Source organism: Centropristis striata, chromosome 1 (genome assembly GCF_030273125.1).
Source record: "Centropristis striata isolate RG_2023a ecotype Rhode Island chromosome 1, C.striata_1.0, whole genome shotgun sequence".
NCBI lineage: Eukaryota > Metazoa > Chordata > Actinopteri > Perciformes > Serranidae > Centropristis > Centropristis striata.
The window spans coordinates 41,627,893-41,653,018 of NC_081517.1; the positions used below are offsets into that span (position 1 = coordinate 41,627,893).

The following is a 25,126-nucleotide window of genomic DNA, read 5'->3' on the forward strand; positions in this document are numbered from 1 at the left end:
ACTTCTTCCACCTCTGCTAATTTGAAATAGCCATGTATTTCTATTAGAGAAGAGAAGATTACTCTATTAATCCCATAATGGGGAAATTCATTTAACCCATCCTTTTTTTTAATTGTGAACACACTTGTATAGCGCTTTTCTAGTCACTTTTGCGACCACTCAAAGCGCTTTACACTACAGACTGCGCTCATTCACGCTTTCACACACATTCATACTGGTGGCCGAGGCTACACTAAACGGTGCCACCTGCCACCATTGGGAATTCATTCACAAACCGATGAATGCAGCATCAATGATACTTCGACATGTAGTAGGGGATCGAACCACCAACCCTTCGGTCACTCTACCAACTGAGCCACAGATTACTGCGCCCGGGGAGGGGAGGTTTGGTGCCTTGCTCAAGGGCACTTCAGTCCTAGACCTGTCAGTACCGGGATTTGAACCGGCGACTCTCCAGTTACAAGTTACAAGCCCAATTCCTAACCTCTAGGCCACGGGCTATCAAAGTGGACTCTTGTCATTGTGGGTCAGAATTAACCTGCTGACAGCTTTATTATTTCTTGTCACTTGGGCATGAAATGATGAGTGAGAAGTGAGTTGAGATGACTGAGCCTCCTGACAGCCTGTTGTCTCTGATGCATTCAGCGTCTTCACACCACCACAGACTTGTTCTCCGCAGCTTCACAGCTCTCGCCCGGACGCACAGCCAGACACCAATGTTCACAGATGGACTGTGAGGGGGGCAAGGCGTCTTGCAGAATAAGGGTCTGTGGTCTTCACACGAGTGAACAGGGAAAACATGGATTTATTATTGGATTTGCAGATGTCCAGATGGACTTTTTCTTTTTCTCTTCTTTTTTATACAATCTCTGATAATGACTACTTCACTGAATCAGATGCTGTGTAAACTGCTGTTATGCAGCCTCTAGTTGAATGTTTTGTTCTTTTTTTTCTAGTTCTAAATGGGATTTGTGGGGAAATACACAGGGGGAATTTTAATCTTACAGATTTTCTTGTCATTTTGATTTACTATATCAAAATTTACTTTGATATATCACTGTTTTGACACAAATCCCATCATCCTTCTTCAGTATCTCATCACATTGACTTGGTAACTGTCTCTAAAGGTTGATATCTATATATATTTTTGACTTAATATTTCATAATTATGACTGACTCAAAACTTTTATTTACTATCTCGTTGTTTCAAATAATAATTCATAATTTCACAATCTTCATTGTGAAGCATTTTTCACAGAAGTATCTGAACAGGGTGATGTTTTGCTTCTTTTTTTAATAAACATAAAATATGGAAACATACATTAAGATAAATAAGGTGTCAGAAAAACAAAACAAAATAGAATCATCTGATTAAGGAAATAAAAAAACATAATATATAACATAACATAAGTAATGTAGTAGTAGTTTAAAACATACAGTAAGGCCAAAGAGTGAATAATTGATAATAAATGAAATAAAAATAAAATAAATAAAAATAGATATCATTATAACAATAATATCAACTGACAAAAATATAAAAAAAAAACAAGTGAATATAAATTTATAATTATTATATCATCACCTACAGTAAATCCACATATTTTATTTTCTATCTCTAAATAACAAGTAAGATAATATTAGTTTTATAAATTTGACTTACAGTGAGTATTTGTATTTTCATAGTGCACAACAATGCATCAGTTTATTTTTTTCCTGGGATAAATGGGCTTAGGTGATGATATAATAATTATAAATTTGTATTCACTTGTTTTTTTAATATTTTTGTCAGTTGATATTATTGTTATAATGATATCTATTTTTATTTATTTTATTTTTATTTCATGTATTCTTAATTATTCATTCTTTGGCCTTACTGTATTTTTTAAACTACTACTAAATTACTTATGTTATGTTATATATTATGTTTTTTATTTCCTTAATCAGATGATTCTGTCTTGTTTTGTTTTTCTGACACCTTATTTATCTTAATGTATGTTTCGATATTTTATGTTCATTAAAAAAGAAGCAAAACATCACCCTGTTCAGATACTTCTGTGAATAATGCCTCACAATGGAGATTGTGAAATTATGAATTATTATTTGAAACAACGAGATAGTATATAAAAGTTTTGAGTCAGTCATAATTATGAAATATTAAGTCAAAAATATATATAGATATCAATCTTTAGAGACAGTTACCAAGTCAATACGATGAGATACTGAAGAAGGATGATGGGATTTGTGTCAAAACAGTGATATATCATAGTAAGTTTTGATATAGTAAATCAAAAATTATGTCCAGCTATATGCACTCAACACTTGGTTGGGGTTATTTGACTTGAACTACTGGAAATTGACTTTTCCATCATATTCTAATGTATTGAGATGCACCTTTACATAAAATAGAAATACTCAAATAAAGTACAAGTAGCCTACCTTAAAATTTTAGGCTGTTTAACCCTTTATCAGGCAAAGAACTATATTTGGTAACTTCAGGTAATATTTCGAGAAAAAAGTTGCAAATTTACTAGATTAAAGTGGCAAATCTACAAGACAAAAAGTCGCAGATTTAAGAGATTTAAAGTGGTAAATCTGTGCGAAAAAAGTCGCTACTTTTTTTCTCACAGATTCACCACTTTAAATCTTATAAATCTGTGCATTTTTTCTCGTAGATTATTATAGATATTATAATATCTTATAGATAGATATTATTTTCGTATGTTTTTTTAACACATTCTGGCTGTATGTAATATCCTCCAATATTCTCTAGGGTTGAAATTTTGAATGTACAAGTATTTCAATGAGTGCCCTATTAACCCTTTATCAGGCGAAGAACCGCATTTGGTAACTTCAACGGATTTCCAAAATAAAAAATAAAAATATTTTGAGAAAAAAGTTGCAAATTTACTAGATTAAAGTGGCAAATCTACAAGAAAAAAGTCACAGATTTATGAGAAAGAAGTGGGGGGAAAAAGCAACTTTTCTTGCAGATTCACCACTTTAAATCTTGTAAATCTGTGACTTTTTTCGCACAGATTTGCCACTTTAAATCTCTTAAATATGCAACTTTTTTTCTTGCCAGAGTTTAATCGAAGGGGCACATTAGCACATAAAAAAATGGCAAAGATGATATTTAAGCATTCAAAATCTTTATTTTAGCTTATTTAAACTTTGCATTTCAGTATATTTGGAAGATACAAATACATTGATTTAAATAATGAGACTCACCAACAATACCAGTTTTTTTGTATGACAATGACTTTTCTCATTTTTGTGCACAATCACTTTTTTATTTTGAAAGTGCAGTACAGTCAGAATGATCTTTATATATATATATATATATATATATATATATATATATCATTCTGACTGTACTGCACTTTCAAAATAAAAAAAGTGATTGTATTATAAATATTTTATTGCACAATTAACCCTTTGGAGTCTCCAAAAGCGCCAAAGCCTGACTTCTTCATCACATCCAGACGTAAAAACAAAGCAGACCAAAAAAAAGACACAAAAAGACACAAATGACCAAAAAAGACAGAAAATGACTTACAAAGACACGTAAAGACATGAAAAGGATTCAGAAATGGACAAAATAGCCCTATAAGACTCCATAGAGTTAAACTATTATACAATGTACACATTCAGGGTTCCTTTTGTGTACAATGAGATATTGTTTGAACAAAAAAAAAAGGTTAGAATTGTTCCATTGTTCATTGCTATAAATCGACCATTTTATCATTAATTTGACACAGGGGCCACAGCAGGGGCCAAAGGCTTCTTCACGGGGGCAGTGGCCCCTGGAGGCCCCTGTGTAGAACCGCCACTGCCCCATTGTCAGTGGTGGAAGAAGTATTCAGATCCCTTACTCAAGTAGAAGTACTAATACCTCACTGTGAAATTACTCCACTACAAGTAAAAGCCCTGCATTCAAAACTTACTTAAGTAAAAGTACAAAAGTATCAGCATCAAAATGTACTTAAAGTATCAAAAGTAAAAGTATTCGCAATGCATAATGGATTCACACAGATTGTCCAAATATATTATTGTATTATTATTTTTGATGCATTTATGTTAGCTTTGAATTTACTGTTGTCAACATAGGGCTCATTTTAACTACTCAATATCCTTTTGTGTGGTTTAATTAGTACAAATTTTAAATCTATTATGTTTTATGTTAAATCTCGACCTGAAAAGTAACTAAAGTAACTAAAGTTGGCAGCTAAATGTAGTGGAGTAAAAAGTACAATAGTTGCTTAAAAATGAAATGAAGTAGAAGTAAAAAGTAACATAAAATGGAAATACTTACGTAAAGTACAAGTTCCTCAAAACTGTACTTAAGTACAGTACTTGAGTAAATGTACTTAGTTACTTTCCACCACTGCCCATTGTGATATCCACTGAAGTTACCAAATATAGTTATTTGCCTGATAAAGGGTTAAAGGTTAAGTACAGTACATTCCACTACTGTAAAGCACCAAATAAACAGTAAGTAATCACAATAAGACACAATTCAGATTATTTAGTGATGTTTTTTATTTATTTACAGTGAGTATTTAATGTGTGGAGCCTCCCCGGTCAGTCTTCCACAGCTAGAGGGAGACAGTGTTTCTTGTGGGACGCCTTGGCTGCTCAGAGGACCGTCTTTGCCGACATGTCCTTGTTTGTGCGTTTTAATCAGCGATTGGAAAATAACAGGTAGCCTCGTCCGTCCGCCTCTCGCACCCATATACACCCAGGAGGGACGGAGAGGGGTGAAAAAAAAAAACCCACCACCATAAACCACATTTGACGCTGCTGGGTTTCAGGGTTGGCTTGTTGTTTTGTGTTTTTTTTTCTGGGTGCCGACAGGAGCGGCAGCAGCAGTCCGCAGGGTCTCACAGCAGCAGCAGCCGGGCTGAATCGCAACGTGTTTGTTAGTGAGTGTCACCGCAGTCGGGCTGTGTATTTATATGAAGCAGACTGATTTAATGGGGCTGCCGCCAGCCCGTCTCCCCGCCTCTGGACAGCTGGTCGCCGCTTGAATTTGGACCCACTAAAGACGACATTGTGGATATGGAATGGTGCATGCAGCTGGGCCAAGTTTTCAGCCTCTGAAAAACACCGGAATCATGGACAGTCATCCGCTGTAAGTGTAAAAAAAAAAAAAAAAAAAAGACTGTGTGTGTGTGTCAGTGTGTGTGTTTCTCCCGGAGGTTGCTGCTTGACTGATGGTGCCGCATTGACAGAGACAGCGGCCAGCCGGTGTGGCTGCTCGCTGACCGGGGGGACCGGTCACTGAGACCCGGGGACTGATGCCGAGCCTGCCCGCAGCAGCAGCAGCAGCAGCAGCCTGGTGGTGGTGGTGGTGGTGGTGGTGGATCTTCTTATCATGTTGTTAGGGTTTGTTGGGAAAAAAGGAGGTGTTTTTGTTTATGGCACAGGGGATGTGTGTTAATGTAGCCATGTGTGTGTGGGTGTGTTTGTGACAGAAAACAAGCACCACGTGATTTTGCCATGAGCAGCATGATTATACAGTATGTGTGGATGTTTTATGTAAAAAAAAAAAATAGAAAAAGGGAGAGGCCATTAGTGTGTGCTGAACAGTGGCTGGAAGTACATCTACAATTTAGAGGTACTTGACTTGAATTATTTGTATTAAGGCCCTTAAATGTAGTTTACTACATTTTTAGAAGCAAACATTGGACTTTTTTCTCCACTAGATTTATTTGCCAGTTTCAGATTGAGATATTAAATACAAGGCATAAGGTTAGCTCATAAATAGCATAATCTTTTTTGTTTAATGATTGCTATAATCACCCACAATCACAAAATACTAAGAAGTAAAATAAATAAATAAATAAAACTTTTTCCTAATCCATTCCCTCCCTATTTAAGTCGATTAGCGGTGTAAGATAATATTGATTACCTCTTGAGTATTGTGATAGATTTTCAAAAATATACGAAGATTTGTAGTCGATAGGTTGTACAAAAGGTAGTGCTATGATATTGGACTTTACAGGGACTGTGATAAATGGAGATCACTGTTCGTATTGGATAAAAAAAAGTAAAGTTTTAACTCTGATTTTATGCACATGGTGGTGTGTTCTAAAACTGTAAGAGTGTCAAGAACACACTATTATGGTTCACATGATATCAGCCGGAGTTGACTCCTGTGACTTGTCAACTCCAGACTTGTTGCAAGAAAACAAGAAGCTCTCAAATTCCCCCAACGAGTATCCAGAAAGCACAAACTCCTGGGCAGATTGAAATAATGGTGCACAGTCACATTAACAGATCATAAGTATAAGAGAATTATTTCAAACGTTAAAGAACGCACTTATTTTTACCATCTATGTGATGCACTCATTACTGGTGAAAGAATTAACAAGATGATGATGGTCCTTAATGGGATAAATAAAGTATCTATCTATCTATCTATCTATCTATCTATCTATCTATCTATCTATCTATCTATCTATCGTCCCTGTAGTGGGTTTGGTGTCCATATGATTTGAGTATTTTTTGGTGACAGTATCATCATCCATCATGATGTTTCACTGTGGAGATCGTCATATGCTAATTTAGTAGATTTAGAATTTAGAGTCACTAATTTAAGCCGGATTCAAACTTGTGACCCTGTTGTTGTGATGCGACAGTGTTAATCACACTGTAAACAATTATCTTGTAAATTAACAGTAAAATACTGGCAGCAGGGTTGCCAGCATTCTACTGTTAATTGTACAAAACCCTTCCTGTTATTTTACTTTACAGTATGTTACTTTGATAAAACCACATACTGAATTACAGGACAATCCTGTATCTCCTTGATTTGACAGTAAAATACTGATACTGCAAACATCATCTAACAAATAAAACATTTCAGTTCAACTTATACTGTGATTATCTCAAGAAATGCAGGATTAAAATGGATGTTCCAAGAAAGGAAAGACCATGTCTCCTCTAGAAATACAGTAGTTTTCCGTATTTTCTCTGCTGTTGATTCTACCATAACTCCCAGAATGCAATGCTATTCATGGTATATTACAGTATTTTATGGGAAATGGCAAACTACCTATACATATTGCCCAGGATGCATTGTTTTCTACAGTATAATAATACCTTTTTAATGGAAAACAGTATGTTACTGTCACAATCTGGCTGTTTTCTTACAGCAATTTGTTACAGTACACTCTACCAGCGTATCGCCCAGTGCCTGATTTAACGTGAAGCATCTTAAGACCACTCAGATTTATTATGTGAACCTTCAGAGGGGCCCGACCCCTTGGTTGGGAAACACTGGACCAAATGAGCCAACTGTATATGAAGTTGTTAAAATCCACCTCGAGCAGCCACTTGATGCATCACTATTAACAATTGAATAATGTTCTACATAATACATCACTCACAGAGGTAATTTTTCTGCAGAACAAGTGCTTTTACTTTGAAATTTTAAGTAGATTTTGCTAATAATTTGTCTGTGATTTTACTTGAGCAGGATTTTGAATCACTAGGGTTTTTGAATGCTGAATATTAGTCACTGATGTCCGTATATAGTCTGAAGTGCTAAAGAGAGCTTCTACAAATTTACACTCAGTGGCCACTTCATCAATGCTGGTTCATCACTGGGCCGCCTTCTCACTGTGTGTAAATGGTATCGGTAATTTGATTAATTGCTTATTTGTCAGGGAGCTAAAGTGCAAAATCAGCTATGATCAGCCTGCATTATTAGCTGATTGTCCTTTTGAGGATTTCTCTGTCAAAAGCTGATCCAACGACCCTGATAATGAGCTTACACTGAGATCACGCGGTGCATTTTCATAAATAAAGTCGTTCCTTTAATCACATCACCTGAAACCAAGTGACACACCTAGCAGCTGGGCCGAGGTGGCGTTATTCCAACATTATATATATATATTTCATTGTAACTTGGAAGCAAAGGGTGCATAAACTCTGCTGAGAGGGTGGGAGGTCGGGGCCAGTTTATTCTGTAGTCCAGGGTTCAAAGTTGATGTTTCTTTTCAGTTGCTTGGTCAGCCAAGTGGTGCAGAAATCTGCATTTTTACTTTTTTTTTTTTTTTTAACATTTTTTTATTTTATTTTGTGAGAGCATTATCATACAGTGCGTATGACCATTGAACTGAACTAGGACTGATGCCCACCCCATTGCACTTTATTATTATTATTATTATTATTATTACTACTACCTCGATCATTACATATGCACTATCTGTCTGTTGTGTCATCACTGTCTTTGTCTAGCTGCACTATATGTTATTTAAAACACACACACTGTAACTACTGAAACAAATTCCAATATGTTTTTTTTTTTTACATAAATGGCAATAAAAGTACCTTGAACCTTGAACCTTGAACCTTGAACAGTGCGTACTTTCAGACAATATACAATAGTATTTCTGCCACTCACAATCAAGGTTTTTTGTTTACAAAGCAAGAAACAAGATACAGAAAGTTAAGCGTATTACATTTGAGAACTTTGAACAAACTGGGAAAGGTAGACATATGTAAAAGAGCAAATAGAAAAAAGAAAAAGAAATTATCCACCGTGGAGTTTCGAAATTAAATATAAGTAATGCAAACTAATCATTAGACCCAATAGAGCATAGTACAATGTTACAGTACAAAACAGTATTACAGGGTCATCCTTACAGTAGTTCTGTCTGTTCCAGATTAACATATTCAAACACAGTTTAACACATTTATCTTTCTGAAGGCCAAGGGAGAAGGTAATCCTCTCATTTTTACTTATTTAACTGGTTTTATGCATTGGCGGTTATCAAATAACAACAAAGACTAAAGTGCATTTCCATATTAAATTAATCAGAACTAGAGCCTGACAGATATATCACGTAGCTGATATTGAAGGCCTATCGGTATCAGTGTATGCTGTACGATATGTGCCGTTTTTTTACACAATATATAATGCAGAAAACGTTGCCTGGCATCCTAGCTATTCATTTTTTTATTCAATTTTTTTTCTTTAAATAATCAGCAATTGACTGACACTGAACAATTCATTTCCTCAGTTATGTTAAATGTTAAATATTATTTAGAACAAAGATCTAGTGTGTCAAAGTGGGGCATATCCCAATATATTTAGGCTGAATATCTATATACGATATATATCCTGATATTTTTATCACAAAGTGAGAGCAAATGTTCAGTCAAAGTCAAATATGACATGTCACAAGTAGTTTTATTGAAACCTTTTATTTAAGTGAACATAAATGTGTAACAACAGGAGTACCCTTTTTTTTTTTTTTTTAAATCAAAGCTCCATAAAGTGCACATTTAAATAAAAAATATCTTTAAAAAAAAAGCCGATGAAATAAAATAGGCCAATCTTTTTCTGAAATAAATATATTTATATGAGAAAAGAATGACAAACATTACAAAATAACTAAACATGTCAAACCCTATAGGGCAGCATTTATATATAAAGAAAGAAAAAAAAATTGACCCATATCAATATATGTGATATGGTCTAATTCCATATCACATTTATAAATATAATGATATATCGCCCAGCCCTATGTCATAGAAGTGAAGCAACAAACTTTCTTGCAGTTGAAAATGTTCTGACGATCTCCTTCTCCCCAGAGTTGGCTCGCTGCCATCATCAGCTCCAAAAAAATCATGTTTAAACTGCATCTTATCATCATAAAGTAGGCTGTTTGTAAAAAGGGCCCCGTGGCTACCCATAGAGCCCATTTTCATTCAGATATCTTGATGTCATGGGTCAGATTTTATTGAATCTGTTTTAACCTTTTGTATTGTTGCATGGTTTGGAAACCTGAACTTGTCCAACAAGAATGGCCTTGGTAGGCTGGTCAATACTGCTGGAAGGATTTCAGGAAGTCAGCAGGAAGGCTTTATGTACACTACTGGTCAAAAGTTTTAGAACACACCAACTTTTCCAGAATTTAATTGAAAATTATGCAGTTTAATGTCTCAGTGTACTCTGAAATTAATGCACATTTGTAACATCTAAAATTCTTTATTGAGCATGATAGTGTTTTGAAAGTAAAAAAAAGATTCAAAATCATATTTTATGTTGGACTAAAGGACTAAAAAAAGACACAAAATGACAAAAAAAAGACACAAAATGACAAAAAAATACACCAAAAGACACAAAATGACTAAAAAAAGACACAAAATGACCAAAAAAAGACACAGAATGACCAAAAAATACACCAAAAGACACAAAATGACTAAAAAAAGACACAAAATGACCAAAAAAAGACACAAAATGACTTACAAAGACATGAAAAGAATTCAAAAATGGACAAAATAGCCCAAGACTCCATAGAGTTAAGTTGTTAACCCATTTCTTGTTCCCTGAAAAAGGCCTACTTGTATAATTCTGAAATGTACATTATTTTCCAGTTTTGGTTAACCTTACCTTTTTTATTTACCTCTGGCAGTTCACCACTTACCTTTGTAGCCTTTCAAGCTCATTTGACTTGAACTGCTTGATTTCAATAAAAAACTGGAAAAATTGGGGTGTTCTAAAACTTTTGACCGGTAGTGTATAACAGACAGGTCCTGAGGAAGGCTAACGCCATTATAGATTGTCCTGATCACCCTCTTCAGAATGAATTTGAGCTCTTGCCCTCAGGCCGTCGTCTTAGGGCCCCTAGGTGGAGGACTAAAAGACTCCAGGTCTCATTTATACCAACTGCCATTTATTTAACTAATAGAAAGTATCTTCACAAGTCTGCTTCTTGCACATCTGCACATTGCACTTTTTGCCTATACTAGGTATTAATTCTCCATTTAGGGGTATTAGCTCTGTAATGAGCATGTGTCAGTGATTTTATATATGCGTATGGCGTTTCTTTGACCGTTTTACCAGACCTTTATTGGGTCTTCTTATGTTATCGTTGTTGTGTTCCTTGTCTTGTGTGTCCTGCTAAATCTCCCTTCAAGGGACTAATAAAGTGATTCTGATTCTGATTCTGAGAGGCGCGCTTTAAAAATTCACATGTCCTCGCTAAAATTGCCTAAATTGGAGCCCGTCCCTGGCAAGGTATCATGACCTGGTACCACTGGAGTCCTTAGATCTTGTAGTTTCCTGTAATGTCAGGATCTATCGCCTTGAAAGGGCTTAAAAAGCTTCGTCCTAATTGTTGAGCTCCGTGCTAAAACTCATGCAGTCCTGCAATAATAAAGTTCAGTTTTAGTTGAACCTCTTTGCAGAGAGATTACATTTTATGGTCATTTTGTAGGAAGCAGTTTGCACTCCTCTACACCTCAGGACAACTGAGGTGTAGAACTGAAACAATTAAATGGAATTTGTGAAGCTCACAACATTGAATAGATGTTTAAAACATGCAACAGCAACATTTCTGTCAACAATCAGTGGCTGAACTACTCTGAATCCACCACATAACGTGCTGTCAACAGTTTTCATGAAAGTGTTTTATTGTTGTTGAAGCAACTCTTCTGTGGACTGAAACGAAGAAAAAAAAAGTTTTTTGGTAATTTTGGTGATTTTACTGTGAAGTAATTAAATGACAGTTGCAAACCATCCTACAGTGCTGACTCATAATACGTGTCATGCCAGAGCAACATTTGTCTCAATCAGATCTCTGTTTAATTTAAATATACATATATATATATATATATATATTTTTTTTTTAAGAATATATTTAATATATACTTTTTATAATATATTTGATATGCATTTATAATAATAATAATAATAATAATACACTGGACTTATATAGCACTTTTAAGGATATTCAAAGACGCTTAACAAAGACGCTTATTATTTATTGCTGATTGGTATATGGAATTGTTTGTTTTATTGTTGATTTTATGTACAGCACTTTGGAGACGTTTGTGTTGTTTAAATGTGCTATACAAATAAAGGGGGATTGGATTGGATTGAAGGTACAACAATAACAAAACATAGAAAACAGTACAAAGATAAAATAATCTAAATAATTTCACTGGTTTCTCTCTGGTATTTAACTGTGCTCACAATTTCAAGCTCATATCCAGGTGCCTCGTTCATCACTGACTTTCAGACCTCCTTTGTGTAAAAGACCTGAACTCCCTGATTCAGACATATGCTACCTCACCACCGTTGCGCTCTTCCAGTGAACGGCGCCTGGCTCTGCCTCCGTTGGTCCAAGACAATCCAGACTCTTTGCATTTCTTGTTCCCCGCTGGTGGAACACACTACCAGTTCCCACCAGAGCAGGGGCGTCCCTCTCTACCTTTAAAAAACTCCTGAAGACCTTCAGCTCTACAGAGAGCATCTCTGAACCAGAGGTGATCGAGCTTTCCAGGCTGTTGCTGCCAAGCTTTGGAACAGTTTCCCTCCCTCACTGAGCTCAGTAGATTCTGTTGTCACTTTTAGAAGCCAACTGAAGACATTTTTATTTGTTCAGGCTTTTGATTAATTGTTTCGGGACTGCTATGGTTGTTTAAATTGTATGTTAAACTTGTATGTACATTTTTATGTTATGTGTATGATTTTTATGTGAAGCACTTTGTGACTTCTGTCTGTGAAAGGTGCTATATAAATAAAGTTTACTTACTTACTTACTTCTCTCCTAGCACCACACGATAATTCTACTAAGAATTGTCACTAGCACTTATTGATGCACTAATAGCTCTTTTTGCACTATACCTTGATTGTTTGCTTTTGTTCTTCCTTTAAGTCGCTTTGGATAAAAGCGTCTGCTAAATGACTAAATGTAAATGTAAGAAACCAGCAGCCTGGTGTGTGTCCTCAGTAACGGTGTGTTGTGTGTCTGTCTCTCAGGTGCACCAGACTTTGTCCACACGCTCTGGACAAAGAAGATGGCGCTGAGAGGCAAGGTCCTGTCACTCTCAACCCTCGGCACATGAGGAAGGCGTTCAAAGTCATGAACGAGCTGCGCAGGTGATGCTCTCTCACTTTCTCTCTCTCTCTCTCTCTCTCTCTCTGTCTCTCTCTCTCTCTCTCTCTCTCTCTCTCTCTCTCTCTCTCTCTCTCTCTCTCTCTCTCTCTCTCAATTTAATTGGCTTTATTGGCATGACGTAACACTGGACATATTGCCAAAGCAAGCGTCAGGAAAAAAAAGATAACAGTAAGGAAAGTAATATTTACAATAGATTATTATAATTCTATTATTCATTTTAAAAGAAAAGAAAAACTAATAACAATAAAAGAAAGCAATATTTACAATCATTGAATTACAATCAATCTATCATTCATACAATCTAACTGTCCCAGCAAAGAAGAAGAAAAAATAAAAATAAAAATAAAAATAAAAACAACCAACAGCTGTGTGTCACTGGCTGTCTCTCAGTGTGTGACAGGCAGAAACATAGACTGCTGCTAATCTAATCTACAGCTCTGTGACTCTTTCCTCATCTGACCATTTAAAAAAAAACTTTTTTGACGGATTCAAATTTTTGGAATTTTTTCTCTAATTTGTTTATATTTTTTACATTTGGTGAGGAAGTGTAGCTCTGTCTCAGGCTGACTGAGGCTGTGTTCACTCTCTCTCTCTCTCTCAATATGTACAATAAATTATTATAATTCTATTATTCATTTTAAAAAGAAAAAGAAAAACTAATAATAATAAAAGAAAGCAATATTTTTCAATCATTGAATTACAATCAATCTATTATTCATACAATCTGTGTACAAACTGTCCCAGCAAAGAAAATAAAAATAAAAATAAAACTACTTTCTCTCTCTCTCTCTCTCTCTCTCTCTCTCTCTCTCTCTCTCTCTCTCTCTCTCTCTCTCTCTCCCTCTCTCTCTCTCTCCCTCTCTCAATTCAATTAAATTTCAATTCAATTGGCTTTATTGGCATGACGTAACAATGTATATATTGCCAAAGCAAGCATCAGAAAAAAAAAAAAAAACAAGATAAGGAAAGCAATATTTAAAATAAATTATTATACTTCTATTATTCATTTTAAAAGAAAATAAAAACTAAAAACAATAAAAGAAAGCAATATTTACAATCATTGAACAGTATTTACAATCAATATATAATTCATACAATCTAACTGTCCCAGCTCTCTCTCTCTCTAGCCCTCTGTTTTCCTCTGTGCACTCACCTTTTTAAAACTTAAACTCTGTACCTCTCTATCACAGCCAGAGCTTGTTGTGTGACGTGACCATAGTGGCGGAGGACGTAGAGATCTCTGCTCACAGGGTGGTTCTGGCTGCAGGGAGCCCCTACTTCCACGCTATGTTTACAGGTGAGGACTCGTATTCTATCCATCAGGATCTTTATGTTTCTGAGGGTTGTTTAAGTCCTGTGTGGTAATGGATGTCTGACACGAACCAACAGGTGAGATGGCAGAGAGCCGGGCGAAACGAGTTCGGATAAAGGAGATGGACGGTTGGACTCTGGGTCTGCTGGTCGATTACATCTACACAGCAGAGATACAGGTCACAGAGGATAACGTGCAGGTACACACACACACACACACACACACACACACACACACACACACACACACATTTCATTCATTTCACCTTTATTTATTCAGGGAGGCCCAATTGAGAGCAAGCTCTCATTTCCAATGGCGCCCTGGTTACAGTACAAATACAATTTAACACATTATACTACGTATCCATAATAATATATACTCAACAGAAGCACAATAAATTCAATGAGCACATGCACATTCAGAAATCATAAGATTAATAAGAATGTCTTCAAAATGATTAAAAGGAATCAGTGTATCCAACTGAAGCTGTGACAGTAAATTATTCCATTTAAAAGGAGCGAAATAAACAAAAGCGAATTTCCCTACCTCCGTTTTAACAGCAGGGATATTTAGAGCCAGTGGGTTATATGAACGAGTTGGATAGTTAAAAGATCTGAAGCTCACACACACACACACACACACACACACACACACACACACTGTCAAAGGAAAGACAGCTGTTTTATTTTAAACTTTAACCCTTTATCAGGCAAAGAACCATATTTGGTAACTTGAGCAGACATCTATAACAGGTCTCCTCATAGAACCATATGGATTTCTACATCACAGATAGTGACACTGTGGCATCTGACCAATCAGTAAATCACACAAGATTCAAGCTTTCCTTTATTGTCATTGTATAAAAAAAAGTATACAACTACATTTACGTGTGCTTCTCATATATAAGGTGCTTTAAAAAAGACATTCAGGCATTACGCATATGGAATAAGTAGTCTAAAAAGATAATAAATAGTTTAAAGGTAAAAGATAAAGTGGTGATGGATGCAAATTATGTGGAAAGAGACTATAATAAATATAATAATAATAATAATAATAATGACTCAATTGACCTCGATTTGCAATATAAAAATGAAACATTTTGCAAAAAGTCTTGTAGTATCCTCCAAATACACTTCACGGTTGACATTTTCAATTTCCAGGAGTGCCCTATAAAGGGTTAATACTCAGACATTTCAATTACAATATTTTAAAACAGTATTTATTCCTCAGTTAGTTGGTTAACCTGACTACACAAACACACACACACACACACACACACACACGTGCATTCAAACGTAGGTCAAGGTATCAAACTGGATAACATATGAATCTGTGTTGCATAAATCTAATAACTGTTAAACCCAAGGAGCTGGTCACTCATTAAAATTCTTCAGCAGCCTGATACGACATCTGAACAGGCCGCATGAACTGAACAAGCAGGAGTAACATAAACATGCTGCTAGTGAATTTATCGCAAATTAAACTGCCTTGTTTTTCCATAACTGGTAAACAAACCTTACCTCACGATATCACGCTTCAAGTAAAGAATTAATGTCTGAACCATGGTAGCCTGGAATAATCAGTGTCCTGTGTGTGTGTGTGTGTGTGTGTGTGGTAACTCATTTCATGTATAAAACAGTTTGTTTTCATGGCAAACAACACATATTTTCTAAGTGACCCCAAACTTTTGAGCAGTAGTGTATATTGTGTGACAAATGTTTTCAAAATAGACTGATAGAAAGTTATGTCTTTAACCCATTTAGGCCTAAAACGTCTGGAAAAATAGCTGTAAAACCTTTGGGAGATTTTAAAATAAGCCCCTAAAACCTGAAGTTTTTTTATTTTTTTTAAATTGTATTTTTTTTTTTGGTAATTCTGTCTTTTTTTGGTAATTCTGTGTCTTTTTTGCTAATTTTGTGTCTTTTTTTGGTAATTCTGTGTCTTTTTTGGTAATTCTGTGTCTTTTTTGCTAATTTTGTGTCTTTTTTTGGTAATTCTGTGTCTTTTTTGGTAATTCTGTGTCTTTTTTTGGTAATTCTGTGTCTTTTTTAATAATTTTGTGTCTTTTTTTGGGTAATTCTGTGTCTTTTTTAAATAATTTAATGTCTTTTTTGGGTAATTCTGTGTCTTTTTTAAATAATTTTGTGTCTTTTTTGGTAATTCTGTGTCTTTTTTGGTGATGATTTCAAAGTTAAGGAAAAGTCCCATGTTGGATTGCGACACTCCCACATGTATTCTGATGCATTTCATTGGCCAAGAGACTGAAAAAAATACAAATACTACAAAACGACGTATCCGCTTTCCCGGCTTTAATGGGTGAATAGGCGAATTTCAGCTAAACAGCTTGTAAAAAAAAAAAAAAAAAAGCATCTGACTGCTTGTGTTTAAAACTGTTTAGAGGAGTGATGGAGTCTAGTTCGACATAAAGATCATTTCTCCACACACCTATCATCCCTTAAACTTGAATGAATCTGTATTATAAAAGCACCACGACTGCCCCTTTATGCAGGATGTTGTGTGTTTGACAGGCGTTGCTGCCTGCAGCCGGCCTGCTGCAGCTCAACGAGGTGAAAAAGGCTTGTTGTGAGTTCCTCAGCTCGCAGCTTCATCCATCCAACTGTCTGGGAATACGAGCCTTCGCTGACCTCCACGCCTGCTCTCAGCTCCTCACACAGGCCAACAGCTATGCAGGTTTGTGTCTTCAAATCTCTATTTTTATATATATATATATATATATATATATATATATATATACACTACCGGTCAAAAGTTTTAGAACACCCCAATTTTTCCATTTTTTTATTGAAATTCAAGCAGTTCAAGTCAAATGAACAGCTTGAAATGGTACAGAGGTAAGTGGTGAACTGCCAGAAGTAAATAAAAAAAGGTAAGCTTAACCAAAACTGAAAAATAATTTACATTTCAGAATTATACAAGTAGGCCTTTTTTTTCAGGGAACAAGAAATGGGTTAACAACTTAACTCTATGGAGTCTTGTCCATTTTTTAATTCTTTTCATGTCTTTGTAAGTCATTTTGTGACTTTTAGTGTCTTTTTTTGGTCATTTTGTGTCTTTTTTTAGTCCTTTAGTCCAACATAAAATGTGATTTTGAATCTTTTTTTTTACTTTCAAAACACTATCATGCTCAATAAAGAATTTTAAATGTGAGTACACTGAGACATTAAACTGCATCATTTTCAATTAAATTCTGGAAAAGTTGGTGTGTTCTAAAACTTTTGACCAGTAGTGTATATATGTGTGTGTGTGTGTGTGTGTGTGTGTTAACATCTTTTATTACTCCACTTAAATGGGGTTTGTGTGTGTTTCTGGAGGATGTGGGACATTGTATGAGACAGAATGAGAACAGGTTTAATTAATGACAAGCAAAAAAAAAAAAAGCAGCAATCACGGGGTAGTTTTTTATTTGATGCTTTTGCAAACAGAGCAACATTTCACTGAGGTGGTTGGGAGTGAAGAGTTCCTCAATCTGGGCATGGAGCAGGTGTCCAGCCTGATCGCCAGCGACAAGCTCACCATCCCCACAGAGGAGAAGGTACACACACACATCCACTCTGACAGCGCCACCAGGGGATCCGACCCCATGTGCTTAAAGTGTCTCTGTGTACTTTACTGTGTAGGTGTTTGAGGCGGTGATCGCTTGGGTCAACCACGATAAAGATGTCCGGCAGGAACACTTGGCTCACCTGATGGAGCATGTCCGCCTGCCGCTCCTCTCCAGAGAATACCTGGTGCAGGTACGAGCGTCTGCAACTCTGCCTTTCTGTTTGTGCTCCTAACCCAGTTAGACTGGATGCAATGTTTGCTTGTGAATATACTACCTCTCAAAAAAGTTTGGGGTCACTTAATGTCCTTATTTTTGACAGAAAAGCACTTTTAAAATAAAATAACAGACACACAGTCTAGACATTGTTAACCCTTTATCAGGCGAAGAACTATATTTGGTAACTTCAGGTAATATTTCGAGAAAAAAGTTGCAAATTTACTAGATTAAAGTGGCAAATCTACAAGAAAAAAAGTCGCAGATTTAAGAGATTTAAAGTGGCAAATCTGTGCGAAAAAAGTCGCAGATTTACGAGAAAAAAGTGGGGAAAAAGCAACTTTTTTCTCCCAGATTCACCACTTTAAATCTCATAAATCTGCACATTTTTTTTCTCGTAGATTTGCCACTTTAATCTCGTAAACTTTTTTCTCAAAATATCATTTTCGTATGTTTTTTTTTCACACATTCTGGCAGTATGTAATATCCTCCAATATTCTCTACGGTTGAAATTTGCAAGTATTTCAATGAGTGCCCTATTAAGGGTTAAAGTGGTAATATCATGTTGGTCAGTCTGTGGGTTTGATTCTCATTGTGGAGGAATAAAAAGACTGAAGTGAGATGAATACACTGAGAATTTCCTCTTATTTGACAAAACAATTCTTGATTTAATTTATTTTGTGGACACAAAATAGAGTTACAGAGTTAAAATTGCAATAATATCGTATTGTGACTCAAGTATCGGGATAAAATCGTATCGTGGTCAAAGCCAATGGTTTAACCCTTTATCAGGCACTCATTGAAATACTTGGAAATTCACAATTTCAACCCTAAAGTGTCATTGCAGGACACTACACGACTTTTTTACTTTTGTGACATTTTTAAAAATATTAAATTTTTACGTTGAAAATCAAGATCAATGAAGTGACCATATATGGTTCCTTTTTTAAAAAGGTGTATGTAAATATAGGAAAGACACATATAAACTTAAAAGAACATTGATTTTTATGTTGTTAAATGTTTTATGGGACATTTATAACATATGTATGTATGTATATATTTGGTATTTATGTGATATATAACAATATAACGTATATAATATAATATATAATGTGGGTCCGGGAGCAGGAAGTGTAAAAAGGCTGTACTTCGTGTGGTGAAAGAGGGAAATTAGAAAGGCTCATGGCCGCTGCTGATTGGTCCGATGGTGTGATGTCACTATCTGTGACATAGCCTAATATTTGCTGATTGGCTGAGAGAAGTCACATGATTCTCCAACCTCACTGGGCTGCATAGCAACGCCATTTTGGATGTCCGCGGAAGTGACCATATATAGTTCTTTACCCTTATAAAGGGTTAAGCTTTCAATGTTTATTTCATGTTTCTCGTTGCTCGAGTGGCTGAGAAATTAATTATTTAGGAAACAATTGTGGCCTGCAGTAAATAGAGATATATACAAATATGTGTATATGTAACAGTGTAAGTGACAAACTGAATTGCACACAATCTCTATAGAAGATCATCAGAATCAATCATTGAGGGAGAAATGACAGCTTGAATTGTAATAACAGAAATGTAGACGTTTGACACTTGATTACATGGTAAAATGTTCAGAGCTCTGTAAATCTGTCCGTACACTAAACTTTATGACCTTTAACCTCAGTTAAACCAGGTGAGCAGCAGGTTTAAGTTAAACCTCAGATTCAGTGACTTCTTCAGAAGTTCAGATGAAACCCACTGACACTGCAGTGGAGTTTAAATGATGTGAATTTTGACACAGACATCACAGGTTTGAACACATCCTACGCTAATGACAGAGTAACAGCCTCAATTGTTCTATGATTGAAGGAAGATGATAGCCTGGCTAAACCAGCCGTTCATTTCTCCATAGAGGAGGTGTGGTTTACGATCCTCCGGAGCCGTTTATTGGGCGCTTAGAATGTCTATCAAAGCGTCTGTAGGTAGCTCTTAGCCAATCAGATCAGTTATACCAGATGACGTAGTAGAGCAACAGAAATTGATGTTTGTTGTGTGTGTGTGTCTGTGAGAGAGTGTTGCTGCTGCTTTGCTTCTCCAGTTCTCGCTTTCTCCAAGATTATTTATTTTCACGCTTTATTCCCCCTCATGTCATTCAGCCACACACATCCACTGATTTTATGGGCAATAAACAAGCTGCTGCGGGTCTCTGGGGGCTCCGCTGTCCCCCGGCTCGTAGCCAGATCACCGGCGTTACGGTAGCAGGCCTAGTAGCGGCGCCAGTAGCGGGGCTAGTAGCAGGGCTAGTAGCGGGGCTAGTAGCAGGGCTAGTAGCGGCGCCAGTAACGGGGCTAGTAGCGGCGCCAGTAGCGGGGCTAGTAGCGGCGCCAGTAGCGGGGCTAGTAGCGGCGCCAGTAACGGGGCTAGTAGTGGCGCCAGTAGAGGGGCCAGTAGCGGGGCTAGTAGCGGCGCTAGTAGCGGGGCTAGTAGCAGGGCTAGTAGCGGCGCCAGTAGAGGGGCCAGAAGCGGCGCCAGTAGCGGGGCTAGTAGTGGCGCCAGTAGAGGGGCCAGTAGCGGGGCTAGTAGCGGCGCTAGTAGCGGGGCTAGTAGCAGGGCTAGTAGCGGCGCCAGTAGAGGGGCCAGTAGCGGGGCCAGTAGCGGGGCTAGTAGCGGCGCTAGTAGCGGGGCTAGTAGCGGCGCCAGTAGCGGCGCCAGTAACGGGGCTAGTAGCGGCGCCAGTAACGCGGCTAGTAGCGGCGCTAGTTGGTAGATTAGACTTTTCGCAAATCCTGTCGGAAGCAAGGCTAAAACATCCTTTTTCGTGGTGAAACAGGAGTGTAAAGTCAAACGTTGTTCTTCATTTAAAATCAACTTTCGCTCTAAACTATTTAAAACAACGTCTACAGCTAAAGAGAGTTTCTCGTCTGCTGCAGCCATGTTGGATCCGTAAGAAAACTACAAAACTACAAGCTTCTGTCTGCCGAGTACGCATCATCGTCTTGCCGTCCCTCCCCGTTCTGTGATTGGATCCTAAAACAGGGCTAAGAAACCTCTCTGGTTTCCAGACTGGATGGTGGTTCGAAATGAAATTCGAGCGTGCAAGGCAGTCTGGGTAAACCCAGGCTAGGAAGATGAGTTTTAATCTGAAGAACACTGGAGGTCATGTGTTGTCAGTAACATTTGTTGCCTGTGTTATGTTTTGCTGAAGAACTCTTCTTTGTTTATGTGTCGTCCTTGTTTCAACACTCAGGCAGGTTAATCACACTCTGTCTGTGTTTGACAGCACGCAGTCAGGCAACATGTTGCTACGTATCCAGTTGTCTGACAAGCTTCTTTCTGCTGCTGCTGCTGCTGTTGAAACAAGGATGAGCGGGCAAAAAAAACATTATGCCGTGTCTTTAATCTCAGTGAAATCAACTCTGAGGCTTGACTGACAATCAGATCTGGGGTTAGGTTGCTCTGTTGATACAGATTCTTGTTTAGTTTATTACTGAAGCCTTCTCTGTCCCAAGTCAGTGTTGACAACCAAAGGGAATATTTTCAGGTTTAAATGACTTCATCACAGAAAGAGAAGTTGATGTGGCCCCCACCGAAAAAAGTTTGGGGACCCCTGGTTTAGACAATCGATACACATTTACATCTCACATACACCCGACAACGTGATACAGGCAGAGAGCTAAAGGCTAGCCAAGGGCAACACTTGAGAGCACTGAAGCCACTGTAGAGTCAGAAAAGTGAAGATATGGAGTCCAAATGTCCATGAACTGTCCCTCTGAAGAATGAAGCAGGCAGGTCAGGTATTCAAGGTGAAAACATTCCATAATTATCTTATGCCAGTTTGATTTAGTAAGGGGTTTGTCACTTATCCAAGACAAAAAGATGGTCTTCCTTGCTGCATATGTGAGGATATTATACAATCTGGCAGAGTTAGCATCCACAATATTATCTTGACTGGGGTAACCCAGGATTAAAGAAAGAGGGTCCATGTACAACACAACACCAAATATATTTTCAAGATCTTGCAGAACATCCATCCAGTATGCCTGAATTTTAGGACAAGACCAGATACAGTGAGTATTAGGTGCCCACTGAGATTTTACATTTTAAACATGCAGGTGAGAGTTGAGAGTTCATTTTATGTCTTTTGTTAGGGGAGATTTGTAAACGGTGCACAATCTTAAATTGCAGCAATCTGGCACGGTTACACACAGATATTTTCTTTGTTTGAGTCTTCCTTTGGTTTTAATTGATATAATTTAAGTTATGCAGTTAATTCTGTGTCACATCACACTGCAGCTCTTTGTAAATGCATCTGTCTGACTGGCTGCTGTCTCTGTTTGTTGTGTTAGCGGGTGGAGGAGGAGTCTCTGATTAAGAACAGCAGTGCGTGTAAAGACTACCTGATTGAGGCCATGAAGTACCACCTGCTGCCCGCCGACCAGAGAGCTCTGATGAAGACGGCACGCACACGCATGAGGACTCCAGCGTGTTGTCCCAAGGTACCAACACAACCTCCTCTGTGTCTCCACTATAACTTAATGAGACAAAAATAAATATCGGCTCTGCTGCCTCTGCTGTGTGCAGGTGATGGTTGTGGTTGGAGGTCAGGCTCCGAAGGCCATCCGCAGTGTTGAATGTTACGACTTTGAGGAGCAGCGGTGGTACCAGGTGGCCGAGCTCCCCACCAGGAGGTGCAGAGCAGGTAGGAAACACTCAACAACAACAAACAGTATTAAGATCCTTTAATTCAGTAAAAGCACCAACAATGTCTTTACTATGTTCTATTCATTTTGTTACTCAATCATGATTGAAACAGTTTGTCTTCATGGAAAACAACACAGACATTTTTGGGGTAACCCCAAACTTTTGAGCCCAAGTGTATTTAGTATTATTATATTATTATTATTATTATTATTATTATTATATCATTATATTATTATTATATTATTATTATTATTATTATAATATCATTATATTATTATATTATTATTATTATTATTATATTATTATTATTTTATTATTATTATATTATTATTATTATTATTGATGCATTTATGTAACCTGAAAAGTAACTAAAGCTGGCAGCTAAATGTAGTGCAGTAAAAAGTCCAATATTTGCCTCTAAAATGTAGTGGAGTAGAAGTATAAAGTTACATACATGGAAATACTCAAGTAAAGTACAAGGGGCCTCAAAATTGTACTCAAGTACGGTACTTCAGTAAATGTACTTAGTTACTTTCTGCCACTGATAACAACAACATTATAAACAGCAGCACAGTTTAAGGGGCTGCAGCCTCTAAAGAAATCTGAATAATCTGTTTTTATTTTTGGCATATTATGCACTTTTTTTCTACTTTGCACTGCAACTGCTGTGCAACACTTTCCCTTAGCTTCATCTTAATTTTCATGATTTTATTTTGTTATTATTTGTAAACATGCATATTTTATTTTGTGCGGGCAGTAAATTTTTCATTTTATTTTATTTGTTTTTATCCCATTTTTAATTTATTTTATCTTATTGCATTTTACTCTTCTATTGTTTACTACATCTCTTTGTGTTGTGTTATCTATTTATTGTTTGTGCAGCACTTTGAAAGCCTTGTGTTTGCTAAAATTGTGCTCTATAAATAAAGTGGATTGGATAAGCTTTGTCTTATTTTGTTGCCTTCCAGGTGTGGTGTTTGTGGGTGGGTGTGTGTACGCGGTCGGTGGGTTCAACGGTTCTTTGCGTGTGCGGACGGTCGACTGTTACGACCCGATGATGGACCGCTGGACGAGTGTGAGCAGCATGCAGGACCGCCGGTCAACGCTCGGCGCCGCGGTGCTCAACGGGCTTCTGTACGCTGTGGGAGGCTTTGACGGCAGCACAGGTACACTTAGTTATTACCTGAAAATGATCAGAAATCAAGAGAGTTCACAGCAGCACTGAATCCATACAGGCAGTGGTGGAAAAATCATTCAGATCCTTCAGTAAAAGTACCATTATCACACTGTGAAATTACTCCACTACAAGTAAAAGTCCTGCATTCAAAACTTACTGAAGTAAAAGGACAAAGTATCAAAAGTAAAAGTACTCATTAGGCAGAATGGACCCACTCCAGATTGTTGTACATATATTATATATATTCCAAATACATTATTGCATTGTCATTATTATTGATGCATTGATGTAAACAGGATTTTAATTTTCTCAAGATATAATTTTAATTACTTAATATACCTTTATGAGGTTTAATTAAAAAAATGTCAAAACTTTATATTGATCTCGACCTGGAAAGTTAAGCTGTCAAAACCTGTAAATGTGGTGGAGTAGAAGTATAAAGTTACATAAAATTGAAATACTCAAGTGAAGTGCCTCAAAATTGTACTTAACATATTTAATCCAAATTTTTCTCAGACATAAAAATATCCCAATGATGTCTCATTAGTATCCCTTTGAAATAATCAATAATTATTTTTAAAGATTTTTATGGAAAAATAGGTAGAAAAGTATGTTTATGGATAAGGTGTTTTATCTACCATTTATAGACGACATTAAGTCCTCTTCTTGAGTAAATGCACTTGGTTATATGCAACCACTGCAGGCTTATAACAGGAAATGATATAATGTGTGAATGCTGGTGTTTTTGTTTATTGTGGTGTTTTTGATGCATGCTCTGCGTTTGTTTACAGGTTTGTCAACAATCGAGGCGTACAACGCGAAGACAGACGAGTGGTTCCATGTGTTACCCATGAGCACCCGGCGGAGCAGTGTGGGAGTGGGTGTCGTCAATGGTGAATACAATTCCCTGCTCAGATTTTCAGTCTGTTTTTAGGACAGAAACACTCAGTAGTCCTGCAGTGAATACAGTTTATAAAAGCACATTTTATCTATCAAAACCATTTTTATTTATCAAAACCCATCTGTTCAAACTGACACATTGTACCGAAAATAATCATATTACATCCCCATTCTGTTTACTACATTGTTCAGTTATTATTTGTCATTTATTATTTGTTATTTTGTTGATGTCACTGTACCTTTAGTGATAAACAAGGCGTCTATAAATAAAAAGTATTATTATTTATTATTATTATTATTTGTTTTTATTTTAAGACTATCAGAGGTGTTTTTGGAGACAGGAACTGGCTTAAAACTCGATA

At 36.7% G+C, this 25,126-nt stretch overlaps 1 protein-coding gene across 1 annotated transcript in view; it reads left to right on the forward strand.

The window, feature by feature from the left end:
* The first annotated feature begins 4,444 nt into the window (after positions 1 to 4,444).
* Positions 4,445 to 25,126, forward strand: part of klhl2 (kelch-like family member 2) — a 28,668-nt gene continuing 7,986 nt past the window's right edge. The window contains exons 1-11 of the mRNA XM_059342817.1: positions 4,445 to 5,131; positions 12,779 to 12,898; positions 14,108 to 14,214; positions 14,307 to 14,428; positions 16,758 to 16,920; positions 17,673 to 17,782; positions 17,868 to 17,984; positions 22,333 to 22,482; positions 22,568 to 22,685; positions 23,656 to 23,853; positions 24,656 to 24,757. Coding sequence (XP_059198800.1) covers positions 5,064 to 5,131; positions 12,779 to 12,898; positions 14,108 to 14,214; positions 14,307 to 14,428; positions 16,758 to 16,920; positions 17,673 to 17,782; positions 17,868 to 17,984; positions 22,333 to 22,482; positions 22,568 to 22,685; positions 23,656 to 23,853; positions 24,656 to 24,757 — 1,375 coding nt within the window. The 5' untranslated portion in view covers positions 4,445 to 5,063. The remainder of the gene's footprint in view (positions 5,132 to 12,778; positions 12,899 to 14,107; positions 14,215 to 14,306; positions 14,429 to 16,757; positions 16,921 to 17,672; positions 17,783 to 17,867; positions 17,985 to 22,332; positions 22,483 to 22,567; positions 22,686 to 23,655; positions 23,854 to 24,655; positions 24,758 to 25,126) is intronic.